Genomic DNA, 14,926 nt, shown 5'->3' with positions numbered 1-14,926 from the left:
GTTTCAGTTTATGCTCCTACCTATTATCTAGATTAACAAAGAATGATGTATGTCTAACTAGCCTACTATGAAATATTTATTCATAGGTTGGGCAAGTTCTTCTATTCCAGATCATAGTTTCTCTTGGTTATATAATTCATTTGGGAGAAGAGATTAAGCTTCAAGAAATAGTGAATGGTCTCATCAATACACAAATGTATAACTTCTCAAGGAATTTTCATTGCAGTTAAAAATAATAACAATAAAATAATATAAATATAATTAGTTCTAGAATATACCATCGTTTGGTTTCGGAAAAATAAATTAAATTTTTAAATAAAATATTTATATTAATATATGATAAGTAACTCAATCGACATCATTATTGTTACAATAATTTAGACGATGCGAGTTCGAATACGCTTAAGTGGGTATTATTCCACTTTAAGGATTGGGAGATGATGTTTTATTTAGGCATTGAATCAAATATATACGAGTGTTATGATGTAATTTTTAAGTAAATGAATTTAAAATTAAAATTAAATTATCATGAAAGACTATAAAATATGACATAAGATGTCATAAAAAGTATATTTACATTACACAAACATCATGTGTTAAAATCTACATAACATGAATATAATATGAACATATGATTTTTTTCTACAAATTGAATCTGTATGATAAATTATGTAAAATATGATATAAATTGATACATTACATGGATAAAAGAATAATATCTTTAAATTAAATAATTACGATAAACTATACAAAGTATATTACAAAATGAAAGCAACATAAACATGACGCACATATATAGTGTTCCAAAATATAAATACAATTAATTTTAACGTGTGAAAATTATATATATTTTAAAAATAAACATGGATAAAATATATAAAAATATATAATTAATTAAAATATATAAAACTTTGAAAAATAACATCATCGCAACAAAATAGATGAATATATATAATTATTCTTTTATAAAATTAAAGAATCAAATAAATCATTATGTCGATGATTAAATGATGAAATCATAACAAAATGTTAAATTAAAAGGATGGGAATACAATTAGCAACACCTTGTACAACATTAATATTAAATCATATTTAGTATTAGTGCATCGACACTAAAAATAATAATATTAATAAAATTTTGATTTATTCTTTTAAAAATGTATAATTATAAATTAATACAATGAAATTTTTCATTTTAACTTTTAAAAAATTATAACTCAATTTTAGCCTCTAAAAATTGTTTTGACTTCAAGTTCAGATCAATATTAATAAAGTTTAAAAATGTTATATTAATATTTAGATATTTTATATAATTAAGTTTAAATAAAGATATTTTATTTATTAAAAAAAATTTGGATTAGACTTATCGTCCCACCAATAATTTAAATCAAAGCTAATATTTGATGCATTGATAGTGTATAATTCTATACATTACTAATGAATAGACTTGTTCACGGGTCGGGTTACTCGTTTAGGCTCGAAGGCTCACCCGAAATTTAGGAAGGTTTGGGTAAAACTATTAGGTTCGAAAAATGAGCTTGGGCAAAAAAATTAGGCCCGTTTAAAATATGGGTCAAGCTCAGGCTTAAACCTTCAAGGCTCGAGCCCAACCCGCCCTGATTTATTTTTAAGTTTATAATATTTTATATTATGTTATTTTTATATATTATGTAGTTTAGAACACATTTAAAAAAATAATAAATCTATACTAAATATATAAAACTACTCTAATGTAAACATTAAAATAATGTTAAGATGACTATATAAAAAATTTCAATAAATAAAAAATGTAGGAAATTATTAAATATTAATGTAATATAATATATTTTTTCAATTATTTTTAAAAATAATATGGGCAGGTCTAAAATAAGTTTGTATTAGTCTTTTGTAAATATAAACGAGTTTGGACAAAATTTTAAGCCCATATTTCGAGTTGGGCTGAGCTTACATAAATATAAAGTATATTAATATTATACTTAGACCCGACCCGAATTTGACCCAATTCGACCCAATCCGTCCCATGAGCCCCTCCAATAATGAATCGAAGGAGATCATTAAAAATAAAATCTTAAACTTTAATTAACGTGAATATATAAACTAATATAAAATCTTAAATTATAAAACAACCTAATGCCGACTAGTGCTTAATCATACTATAATTTATTTTTAATTAGCTTCAATCTTATCTTAAATGACACTAAAATTAAATGTATTACTTTATAGTTTATAATGTAAACATTAAAAACTATTAAGTACGCTATGCATACAATTTTAATGAATGGAAAATAGATTAAATTAAAATTAATTTTTTTTGAAAAATAATATGGATGGACTTAAAATGAGTTTAGGTTAACCATTTATAGATATTAGCAGATTTTAGTAAAATTTTGGACCCATATTTCAAGTCGGGTTGGACATGAACAAGAATAAAGTACGTTAGTATCATGTTTAAGCCTAACCCGACTCATGAACATCTCTAATTATGATAACAATTAAGATACAAGTGAGAGAAAAAATCAATTTGAGAAGTTTTTTTTAAAAGGAGTTTACAAATACAAGTATATTACAAAATACAATAAATTCATAAGCAAAATAAATTCGGATCTAGACTAGAATAAATATAGACAGAGCCCATACATAATGAGATTTAAACCAGAATAATTTAAAAGAGAATCCATATGACATTTGTGTATAATAAAATATGAATTGGAACTACGAAATCCCTTTATATATAAAAGGACATTCTTGGGAATAATTTAGATAACCGGCCCCGACCTATTTTTAAGTTTATAATACTTTATATTATATTATTTTATATATTATGTAATTTAGAACACATGAAAAAAATCTATACTAAATATATAAAACTACTCTAATGTAAACATTAAAATAATGTTAAGATGACTATATAAAAATTTCAATAAATAAAAATGTAGAAAATTATTAAATATTAAAATAATATAATATAATTTTTTTAATTTTCTTAAAAAATAATATGGGAGGGTCTAAAATGAGCTTGTATTAGTCTTTTGTAAAAATGAACAAGTTTAGACAAAATTTTAAGCTCATATTTTGAGTTGGGTTGAGCTTAAATAAATAGAAAGTATATTAATATTTTATTTAGACCCAACCCGAATTCGACCCAGTTTGACCCAATCTGTCCCATGAGCCTCTCTAACAATGAATCGAATGACATCATTAAAAATAAAAATCTTAAACTTGAATTCGACCTGAATATATAAACTAATATAAAATCTTAAATTATAAAACAACCTAATGCCGACTAGTGCTTAATCATACTATAATTTATTTTTATTTAGCTTCATTCTTATCTTAAATTACACTAAAATTAAATGTATTACTTTATAGTTTATAATGTGAACATTAAAAACTATTAAGTTGGTTATGCATAAAATTTTAATGAATGAAAAATAGATTAAATTAAAATTAATATTTTTTGAAAAATAATATGAATGGACTTAAAATGAGTTTAGGTTAACCATTTATAGATATGGGCAGATTTTGGTAAAATTTTGGACACATATTTTAAGTCGGGTTGGACATGAACAAGAATAAAATACGTTAGTATCATGTTTAAGTCTATCTCGACTCATGAACATCTTTAATTATGACAACAATTAAGATACAAGTGAGAGAAAATATTCAATTTGAGAAGTTTTTTTAAAAAAAGTAGTTTACAAATACGAGTATATTACAAAATACAATAAATTTATAAACAAAATAAATTCAGATCTAGACTATAATAAATATAGATAGAGCCCATATATAATGAGACTTAAACCAGAATAATTTAAAAGAGAATCCAGTTGAAATTTGTGTATAATAAAATATGAATTGAACTATTTTATTAAAATAGAGATAGATGACAATTTTTAATATTGCTAGTGGAAAAAAAATTGCACTGCTAGTGGAAAAAGATTACACTGCTAGTGTATCAAATATTAACCCGAATTTAATAAAAGAATTTTAATGGTGATAACAATATAACTTGAATTTTAAATCTAAAAAATTAAAAGACTAAATTTCTAAAATAAAAAGTAAAGAGACGAAATTCCAAATGCACGGAGTGTATGGGGACTTAAAACATATTTCAAACTTCAAAATTTTAATCCATAATAAAAAACAAACAAATAATCAACCCAAGGTGAAGCATGGGTGAAAACCATATTAGTATTGAAACAAAGTTTACCATAAATATTTTAAAAAAAGAGTTCATCGTAAATGTTATAATTGTTTTTTTATTTTTTTGAACAATATCATTATAGATTCTAATTATGTCTGTTTTTTTTTTTGATACAAAGGCTAGAACTACTCATAGTCCCTCGCCAACCTATAAATATGAGCATAATGCGCTTTACCGTACTCGAACAATATCAAATGTTATAGTTGTTTTTAAATCAAAATTTGACTACTTCATGTGTTTTTTGGGGTACTAGTCACATAAGTTTTAACGTGTTTCTATTTTGGTCACTACAGTTTTTTTTGGTTAATTTAGTCTCTCCTGTTAGATTAATTGTAACTTTTAGTCACTCCACCATCAAAATAAATTTGTCACTAGACGGAATGATGATGTGGCTAGGTATAATAACAAATTTAATCTTTGATATTCTACACATTATGTCAATTTGATCCTAATTTTAAAAATTCAACAAATTTAACCTACAATGTTTACACATTATCTCAATTCAGTCTTTATTTTAGAAATTCATAAAATAATAATTACAAAAAATAAGTTTCAAAAATATTAAAAATTATAATTTTTAAAAATTTTATGTATTGTTTTTGTAATTAATAATTTTATAATTTCTAAATCAGATCAATTGACATAATATAATGTGTCAATATTGCAGCTGAATTTGCTAAATTTTAAATTAAGACTAAATTGATAGAATGTATAAAATATTAAGGATTAAATTTATTATTATATCTACCCACATCAACATTTCACCTAGTGACCAAAAAGACATTTTATTGGTGAAGTAATTAAGAATTACAATTGATCTAACAAGAGCGACTAAATTAAAATAACACGCTAAAACTTGAATGACTGTATGACAAAAAAATTGGTTTGAAATCAGAATCCAAATAAAATTTTGTAATTCCTTTCCATATTTTTAAATTTCAGCCATTGTAAGTTATGGAGTTAAATCCTAAAATTATATATTTTATTTTTATTTAATAAACAATACATGTTAATTTAAATAAAATAATGTGACATATAGTTAATTCAATTATAATTAAATTTTGATTTTGATTTAATTATATTTGTTTTGAATAACAATTCAATTAAATACGTATTAAGTAAAAATTGATAATGTGTGTTAATCACTTGTAAAAATTGAACTTAAATCAAAATTTATATACAATTGAACAAAATTAAATTAATATTTCATATTTCATAATAAATCAAAATGATGTATAATTGAAATTTATCTTTAAATAAATTATAAAATACGATCGTAATCGATTTTAACTCAAACTAGACAAAAGATGAATAAATAACTCGATTTATGAACACGTCTAATTAGCGTAAGTAATGTTGATTAAGCAAACTTCAAAGTTATCTATAAGTGTATAAAATTGTATTTACCATAACAGCTTCATAATCTGGATTTTTTTCCTTTATTTTATGGTAATGAATATGTGTAAACATTAATTAGTTAAACGTGATGCATGAATTTGCCACTTGAGATTTTTATCTACCTACTAAGTACGTAAATTAGTGCCTAATAGGCAAGAAATTCCAAGTCACAAAATCTCAAAGATGGAAAATTCATACACATTGACACTACAAAATGAGATTTTCTTTCCATAATTGAACCAATATTACTAACTCGACTTCACTATAAATTTAACATCCCTCATTAATATCCTTCACACCAAAAATCATGGCTAGTGAAGCTGCCAATGCATCTAGAGTTGAATCTAGCAACCTCTCCAACGATAATCGTTCATCGCGCGAATCAGAGATTGGACTCAATCTTTCCACCACTATGAACCCGATTATTACTTCTTCCGAAAGCCAACCTGAACCCGAAAGGACTTTCTCTTGCAACTATTGCAGGTCAAAGTTCACTAGTCCTCAAGCCTTAGGGGGACACCAAAATGCCCACAGGCAAGAGCGTGCATTAGCCAAAAGGCTTCGAGAGATCCAAGCACAAACTTTTACCCCTCCAACCTATCCCCATTACCCCTATCCAACCCTTTCTTCAACCCCTTATCAAGGATCTTTGAATAGATCAATCCTTGGGGTTAGGCTAGGATCCATGATCCGTAAGCCTTTACATTCATGGACACTGTTTGGATCCGGTGGATATCTTTCCGGTCATGGTTACCCTAGGCTAGCTATGAGGAACCATCTTCCTCCAAGTTTTAATGGCAGGTTAAGCATCAACAACAATGGTGGAATTGCAATCTCAGGGCCTTCAACCTCTTCAAGAATGGTTACCGGAAGGGGTCCACTTGAGAGCTTTGCTCGTAATTCTCAGGCAAATGTTGGAGCCAATAGGCCAGCAACTAATCAGAATGATGATTCAGAAATCGATTTGACCCTTAGGCTTTAATTTTTATTAGGGTTTAGGGTTATTATTATTATGTTTTGAATAAAGTTAGTGAAGGTTTTTGCTATTACAGGCTTATTATCTGATTGTACTTTTTATCTTTTTCAATAATATTATGTTTAATATTTAAATCTAAATTCTCAAATAGAACATATCTTATCATTATACCCAATGTTTAATTAATAATAATATTCTCGAAATGTTTCACATATTCTTATAAAATATAGACAATTTCACCCGAAATGAATCACAAAGCAAATACATATATTCATATCGGAATCTAAATTGCAGCAGCGAACATATTTTCGGATATAGTGAATTTTGTTAAACATTAGTAATTAGAAAATCGAATTTGTAAAATAACGATCGTAATATCACGTTGCAATTGATATTTAATTTGTCGATACCAATATCAATAAGGCTCGGCCTCAAGCTGGCACAAGAAAGTAGCATCGGCGTTCTTGTCACTGCAATAAAGACAAGGGTGTTGATCAAATCCTTGAGCCTCTAAAACCTTTCTAGCCATCATCATCACCTCTTTACTGCTTAATCCGCCGGAGTTCTCTTTCAATACCATCTGGACGGCATTGCTAAAGGCTCCGTACGCTTTTCTGCCGCTCTCCATCGGGTTCATGTCCGCCGATGTCTCATCTGCTTGACACCCACTTAACAAAATCCCCTCATCAGCCTTCAAGAAGTCGAATAACTCGGGCTCGAGCTGAGGTGTGAGGAATTTGAGGCTGGAATTGGCACCAAAGGATTCTAACAAATGAGTACCAACGTCTGATGTGTTGATCCCTGTTAGTGTTGTTAGGTGCTCAAGTATGGATTCAAAAGGGACGTTCTTAGCCTTGTAAGAAAGTGGTGAAGCTGCCCTATAGGTAGAAGGTCCGATTTGTTCTTTTTCTTTATCTATGAGACCACCACTGTGACATGAATCCGACAAGATCGTGAAGCTTGCTCCTTTGGTTAATTGATTAATTAATTGTCTAAAATCCACGTCTACAATTAAAAGATGCGAAGTCAAGAATTTTGTATTTCAACTAAAATTAAAAGTTTAATATAAAAAATTTACCCGTAATGAGATTGAAATCACAAGGCACGATTGCCTCATCGTGTCCAAAAAGATGGGCAGGCTTTGGAATTCTTGTTCCAGGTCCACTATAATGGAAATACAACACATCACCGGCTTCAGCCTGGCTCACCATCTTACTCAATGCTGCCTTAATGTTCTCCCCTGTCGGCAAAGCCATCAATGACGGCCCTTCTCCAGTCGCCGCCGATGCATCGGTCAAGAGCTCGATATTTGTTGGATCAAACCCGAATCGTTTAACCAGCACGTCTTTCATGGCTACCACGTCGTTTATACATCCATGCAATTCGTATTGGGTGTTTGGGTAATTGCAACCCACTAGAACAGCCAATCTCTTGTTAACTTTGGCCATTGATGCTGAGATGTTGAAGAAAAAGTATGGACGATTGTAGATGTAATGAATGCTATTGTGATTATCGAATACCGAAAAGTTGTGAGAACTGAAAACTTGAGGTTGGGATTATTTAGTAAATGAAATTTGATAGTTGACTTGAAAATAGTTAAAGCAACCTTTAGATGCCTTTCAAGCGTGGGATATGATTGCTTCAAACATTCAATCTTTGCTGATGATTAAACTTATCCGGCTATGATAACCCCTCCAACTCAATAAGAGAATCCAATCTGTTTTATTATTTATATAGTATAGTTATAAACAATATTTTTTTGCAAAAATTAAATTATTTTGAAGAATGATATGAGTTCGAAGAAAACACAGACAGTAAGCAAAATAAGAAAAGAGAGAAATAAACACAAGAGATTTGTTAACGCAATTCAGATTCACCAATCCTATTCTGTAAAGTCTCGTTCGGTGAATGATTTTTATTCAATAATTTTCTATATCGCCTATTGGCTTAAGCCTAATCTACCATTAAAGAAGTAATTGTAGCCCCAACACCAATCCCAATTGTTACACAAATAACAATACATCAACTATAAATTCTCCAAGAAAGCCTAACACAAGAGTGCAAAAAAAAGTAAAAGATACACAAATAACAAGTCAAAAGCACTCTAAAAGCACACCCAAATGTGCGGCACAATAATTTATTTATAAGCTAAAATTGACATCTAGGTAGTCTTAATAAGGTAAAAACTTGAAATAAATCCTTATTAGCCAAGTGAAAACAGTAAATAAATTACCAAATAAATAACTCAAAAAGATAAAAAAAGGTAAGGATAAAAATAAGCCTTAATAGTAAGATATGTCAATTTCATGGTTCTTTCAATTATCTAAATTTGACCCACTATTATTTGGAACGAAATAAAACGCATTTTGAAACTCATTTGCTTATAAAAATACCAACATCTCACATAGGTTGTACTAAAATTCTTGTGTGAACACTGTTTAAACTGACAAACAATGTTGAACAAAAATCGAATCAGTGATGAACAACCTTGGTTCTATCACTAGTGTCTAACCAAGCAGTTGAGTAGTGACCACCACCTCATTTATCATTCAAAGAAAGAAGATAGTTGAAGTCATCGATGCAAACCCACTACAACCTAGAAGCCCTAGCGAGAGAACAAAGTAACTCCCAACTAGCTTGCTTATGAGCGGCCTCGGGGTACCCATAAAACCTAGAAAGGCGCCGCTTATGATTTCCACAAAAGCTGGTCATTGAAATATTATACTTGTAATTCCAGAGAAGAGCTAAACCACCACTACGATATAATCTGTCGACACAGAAACAAGAATTGAACTTTAAACTGACACAGTTCCAAGCAAGGTAAATCTTTTTTCCTCCTCATAAGCAGGTCCTTGATATTTAGGCGGACACGGATCTGCTAAAAATTGTTCATAAAATTCATTCTGTTACTTACATCATAGTCAAGAAATGAACCCATAAATAATGGTCCTTAGCAATTAGTTTAACAAGAAATGTTTCACAAATTCATATATAATATAGATTAAGAATTTCTCATACAAGAGGTTGACATTACATCTTGTTATTGCAAATGAATCACAAAGCAAATACATATATTCAAATCGGAATTTAAATTGCTGTTGCCAACATATTTTCGGATATAGTGAATTTTGTTAAACATTAGTAACTAGAAGAATCGAATTTGTAAAATAACGATGGTAATATCACGTTGCAGTCAATATTTAAATTGTCGAAACCGATATCAGTAAGGCTTGGCCTCAGGCTGGCATAAGAAAGTAGCATCGGCGTTCTCATCACTGCAATAAAGGCAAGGGTGTTGATCAAATCCTTGAGCCTCTAAAACTTTTCTAGCCATCATCACAACCTCTTTATTGCTTAATCTTCCGGAGTTCTCTTTCAATACCATCTGGACGGCATTGCTAAAGGCTCCGTACGCTTTTCCACCGCTCTCCATCGGGTTCATGTCCGCCGATGTCTCATCTGCTTGACACCCACTTAACAAAATCCCCTCATCAGCCTTCAAGAAGTCGAATAACTCGGACTCGAGCTGAGGTGTGAGGAATTTGAGGCTGGCATTGGCACCAAAGGATTCTAACAAATGAGTACCAATGTCTGATGTGTTGATCCCTGTTAGTGTTGTTAGGTGCTCAAGTATGGATTCAAAAGGGATGTTCTTAGCCTTGTAAGAAAGTGATGAAGCTGCCCTATAGGTAGAAGGTCCGATTTGTTCTTTTTCTTTATCAATGAGACCACCACTGTGACATGAATCCGACAAGATCGTGAAACTTGCTCCTTTGGGTAATTGGTTAACTAATTGTCTAAAATCCACGTCTACAACAATCACATATGCATATTAGGTGAAGTCAAGAATTTTTTATTTCGAGATTCGTATAAAATAAAATTAAAAGTATAGTGGCAAAAAGTTTACCTGTAATGAGATTGAAATCACAAGGCACAATTGCTTCATCGTGGCCGAAAATGTGGGCAGATTTTGGAATTCTTGTTCCATGTCCACTATAATGGAAGTACAACACATCACCGGCTTCAGCCTGGCTCACCATCTTACTCAATGCTGCCTTAATGTTCTCCCCTGTTGGCAAAACCACCGATGACGACCCTTCTCCAGTCACCGCCGATGCATCGGTCAGGAGCTCGATATTTGTTGGATCGAACCCGAATCGTTTAACCAGCACGTCTTTCATGGCTACCACATCGTTTATACATCCATGCAATTCGTATTGGGTGTTTGGGTAATTGCAACCCACTAGAACAGCCAATCTCTTGTTAACTTTGGCCATTGATGCTGAGATGTTGAAGAAAACGTACCGACGATTGTAGATGTGACGAATGTTATTGTAATTATCGAATATCGAAAAGTTGTGAGAACCGAAAGCTTGAGGTTGGGATTATATAGTAAATGAAATTTGATAGTTGACTTGGAAAATAGTTCAAGCAACCTTTGTTTTCTTAATGTAATGTTAGATGCCTTTCAAGTGTCGGAAGATTGCTTCCAAATTTTATCTTTCCTGAAGATTGAAATAAGGTAATTATTTATATAATAAAAGATAAGTTTTATTTAAATTTAGTTATAAATAATAAAATTCTTTAAAAAATTAAAATCTTTAAATCGATTCATACCATTCAACTTGGATGAGTTTTTGTACAAGACCTCTACATGAGGTCTCAAATCTATTCAAATTTAAAAACTACCCAAGGCTCCATCCATTCGCTCAACCTTTCTTCTCTATTCCTATCATATATGGAAAATTATAAGCGAATTTCATTAAATATGTATTTCATCCCATAAAAAAATGAAATTTGTGACGAAATAGTTTCAACAGGAGAAGTACTCTTTTATGAATGTGTATTTATTTATTTATATGGTTGTTGGGTGGCCAACAATGTGTAAGGAAGCCAGCTTCTTTTTGTTGTAAACTTTAAGCAATGTGATATAATAATTCGTCAAACAATATCTGTTTAAAATTCCACAGGAGACTTTATTAAATTTTAAAAATATTAGAATATATTTAGTCTAATGAATATAAAATAAGAATATATTTAATTAAATTGTACATACTTTAAAATAAATTCAGAGTTTAAAATTATTTTTATAAATAGATTAGTTTAAAACATTTTCATAATTTTGTTTCGAGTTTTTTATCTAATTTAAAAATAAAATAAAATCCATGTTTTAGCTTTAATGATAAATGTTAGACTTATTATCGATTTTTAATTTAAGGATTTAATCTTATAAATTTAATATCATATCATCGGGATTCATGGCCCCTTAAAATAGTAAATTTTAATTCAAGCTCTTTATAATTTATAAAAATTTAAATTATTAATGGTAAAATTATACTTTGGCCCAAAAATGATAAAATTTGATTTAGTCCTTTAAAAATTATAAAGATATAGACTGTTAAAATGATGAAATTACACTTATGATTGAGTTTAAAATATTATTTGTTCAAAATTTGTGAATTTGTCAAAGATATTGGCCAAGATTAAAAGCTAAGATGATTAAGTCACAATTTCAGGTTTCATATATCAGATTCTAAATATGGTACAATTTTAAATATGAGTTTTATATTTTATTTTATTCTGTCTAAATTCTTAATTTAATTTCATTTTGCTCCATCCATTTCTTTATTAACTAAATTTTATTACCGAGTAGAAAAAGAATATATTTCTTTTGCTATTATATATGTTTATCAAATTTCTAAACAAAAAATGTATTATAAATTATATAATATATAAAAGAAAAGAAAAATATCTGAAAATTATATAATATCTAAACGTAGTGACTTAACAAATATCTGAAATAATAATTAATAGGCAAAAATCAACAATCTTTCAAACCTGATCATGATTTTTCGATTAAATTGAAGCTAAGAAGTTGTAGTGATAGAGATAATGGAGAAGATGGATGGAGTTAATATTTGTAGCTGAGATGGAAAAAATATTGAAATGATTGAGTTGTAATTTGTAAATCCGTAAATATGGACATTGAGAGCCAAGGTAACGTGGACCTTGCTAGATTCTGAATCTAGATCTCTCTCAACAATATAAACCAGACTCATAATTTAGGAAAGTTGACATTATAAGGCTACGAGTATTAGAAAATAGTTAAAACTAGATAAATGGGTACTAATTAATAGATGGATCATGGTCAGTCTTAATCGATTTAGTTTGTTTATCTAATAAAAGCTGATGCTTAATTGAAAGCCAAATTAATGTTGACTTTGCTGAATTATGAGTTTAGTTTTCCTTTCATTTGCATGCAATGATGAAGAAATGAAAACTACGTTCACAATCCAACAAAATTGACATTATAAGGCTACAAGCATTAGAAAGCATCTTATATTTGTTAAAACTAGATAAATGGGTACTAATTAATGGATTGATCATGGTCGATTTCAATCGACCGAGTTTGTTTATCTAATAAATGCTGATCCTTAATTGAGAGTCAAATTAATGTCGACTTTGCTGAATTATGAGTCTAATTTTCCTTTCATTTGCATGCGATGATGATGAAATGAAAATTAGGCTCATAATCCAGCAAAGTTGACATTATAAAGCTACGAGTATTGGAAAGCATCTTATATTTGTTAAAACTAGATAAATGGGTGCTAATTAATAGATTGATCGTGGTCGGTTTCAATCGATTTAGTTTGTTTATCTAATAAAAGCTGATCCTTAATTGAGAGCCAAATTAATGTTGACTTTGTTGAATTATGAGTTTAGTTTTCCTTTCATTTGCATGCAATGATGAAGAAATGAAAACTACGTTCACAATCCAACAAAATTGACATTATAAGGCTACGAGCATTAGAAAGCATCTTATATTTGTTAAAACTAGATAAATGGGTACTAATTAATAGATTGATCATGGTCAGTTTCAATCGATCTAGTTTGTTTATCTAATAAATGTCGATCCTTAATTTAGAGTCAAATTAATATCGACTTTGCTAAATTACGAGTCTAACTTTCCTTTTATTTGCATCTGATGATGAAGAAATGAAAATTAGGCTCATAATCCAGCAAAGTTGTCATTATAAAGCCACAAGCATTGGAAAGCATCTTATATGTGTTAAAACTAGATAAACGGGTACTAATTAATAGATTGATCATGGTCGGTTTCAATCGATCTAGTTTGTTTATCTAATAAATATTGATCCTTAATTGAGAGCCAAATTAATGTCGACTTTGCTAAATTATGAGTCTAATGTTCCTTTCATTTGCATGCAAAGAAATAAAAATTAGGCTCATAATCCAGAAAAGTTGACATTATAAAGCAATGAGCATTGGAAAGCATCTTATATGTGTTAAAACTAGATAAATGGGTACTAATTAATAGATTGATCATAGTCAATTTCAATCAATCTAATTGTTAGAGTTTTGTGACTTGAATCCCGTTTGATCCGACTTGAAAAGTTCGAGGTGCAACTCACTTGTTAAAGAAATAAAATAGAGAGGCAAAATAGGGGATTTGTGGGGATGAAATGCCGCACAAGTTGAATCTGTATATGACTATACTTATTCTATTAGACATTGATTATAACAGGATCGTTTGACCCTTAAAAACGTGTGTAGTCGAAAACCTTTTGTATTGTTGTTTTTCAACATTAATGAATTTCTCCTTCTTTTCTTTTGGTTTTTCCCAAAAAATGTTTTTCACGTAAAATCTATGTGTTCTTATTTTTCTTTCTTATTGCTTTGCGATCCTTCCTACTGCCATTATCGACATATAGTATAGCATTAATGTTGACTTTATTGAATTATGAGTATAATTTTCCTTTCATTTGCATGCGATGATGACGAAATAAAAATTAAGCTCATAATCCAACAAAGTTGACATTATAAAGCTACAAGCATAGGAAAGCATCTTATATGTGTTAAAATTAAATAAATGTGTATTAATTAATAGATCGATCATGACCAGTTTCGATCGATCTAATTTGTTTACCTAATAAATGCTTATCTATAATTGAGAGCCAAATTAATGTCGACTTAATGGTCGGTCAGGGCTTCCTTGGAAATCCATATTATAGGGGATCAATTGATTGCACATTTCAACGAGAGGCTCAATTGATTTTTGAATTATTTTCATGGGTTTTTAGTACTTAAGCCTTAATTTAATAAAAATGAAAAATAAAGTAAATAAAAAAAGATATTTCTTCGTAAAAACACAAATTTTTCCTATAAAAACCAAAGTAATTCATTGTAAAATATTACAAGTTGGGTGACCAACTGTCTAATTTACCTTTTATTTTAAAACACTATAAGGATAAATTTGAGATTTCAAGTGCCCAAACTCAATTTTAAACAATTTAAATTGAAATTTTCTAGATACAAATCATTTTCATTGA

General features: G+C 29.2%; 3 protein-coding genes across 3 annotated transcripts; 1 reads left to right on the top strand and 2 right to left on the bottom strand.

The window, feature by feature from the left end:
* The first annotated feature begins 5,909 nt into the window (after positions 1-5,909).
* LOC105772137 (zinc finger protein 7) lies at positions 5,910-6,584 on the top strand. The gene has a single exon (XM_012593460.1). It carries the CDS (start codon positions 5,910-5,912, stop codon positions 6,582-6,584), a length of 675 nt encoding a protein of 224 aa, XP_012448914.1.
* A 188-nt stretch (positions 6,585-6,772) lies between these two features.
* LOC105772257 (metacaspase-9) lies at positions 6,773-8,161 on the bottom strand. Its single transcript, XM_012593564.2, has 2 exons — positions 7,657-8,161; positions 6,773-7,583 (listed from the first exon to the last, which is right to left on the bottom strand). Exons 1-2 carry the CDS (start codon positions 8,024-8,026, stop codon positions 6,994-6,996), a joined length of 960 nt encoding a protein of 319 aa, XP_012449018.2. The 5' UTR covers positions 8,027-8,161; the 3' UTR covers positions 6,773-6,993.
* A 1,392-nt stretch (positions 8,162-9,553) lies between these two features.
* LOC105774662 (metacaspase-9) lies at positions 9,554-10,926 on the bottom strand. The gene is made up of 2 exons (XM_012597225.2): positions 10,486-10,926; positions 9,554-10,388 (listed from the first exon to the last, which is right to left on the bottom strand). Exons 1-2 carry the CDS (start codon positions 10,853-10,855, stop codon positions 9,799-9,801), a joined length of 960 nt encoding a protein of 319 aa, XP_012452679.1. The 5' UTR covers positions 10,856-10,926; the 3' UTR covers positions 9,554-9,798.
* Between the last annotated feature and the right edge of the window lie 4,000 nt (positions 10,927-14,926).

This window comes from Gossypium raimondii, chromosome 6, assembly GCF_025698545.1.
Source record: "Gossypium raimondii isolate GPD5lz chromosome 6, ASM2569854v1, whole genome shotgun sequence".
NCBI lineage: Eukaryota > Viridiplantae > Streptophyta > Magnoliopsida > Malvales > Malvaceae > Gossypium > Gossypium raimondii.
This window is presented reverse-complemented; position numbering and strand designations above follow the sequence as displayed.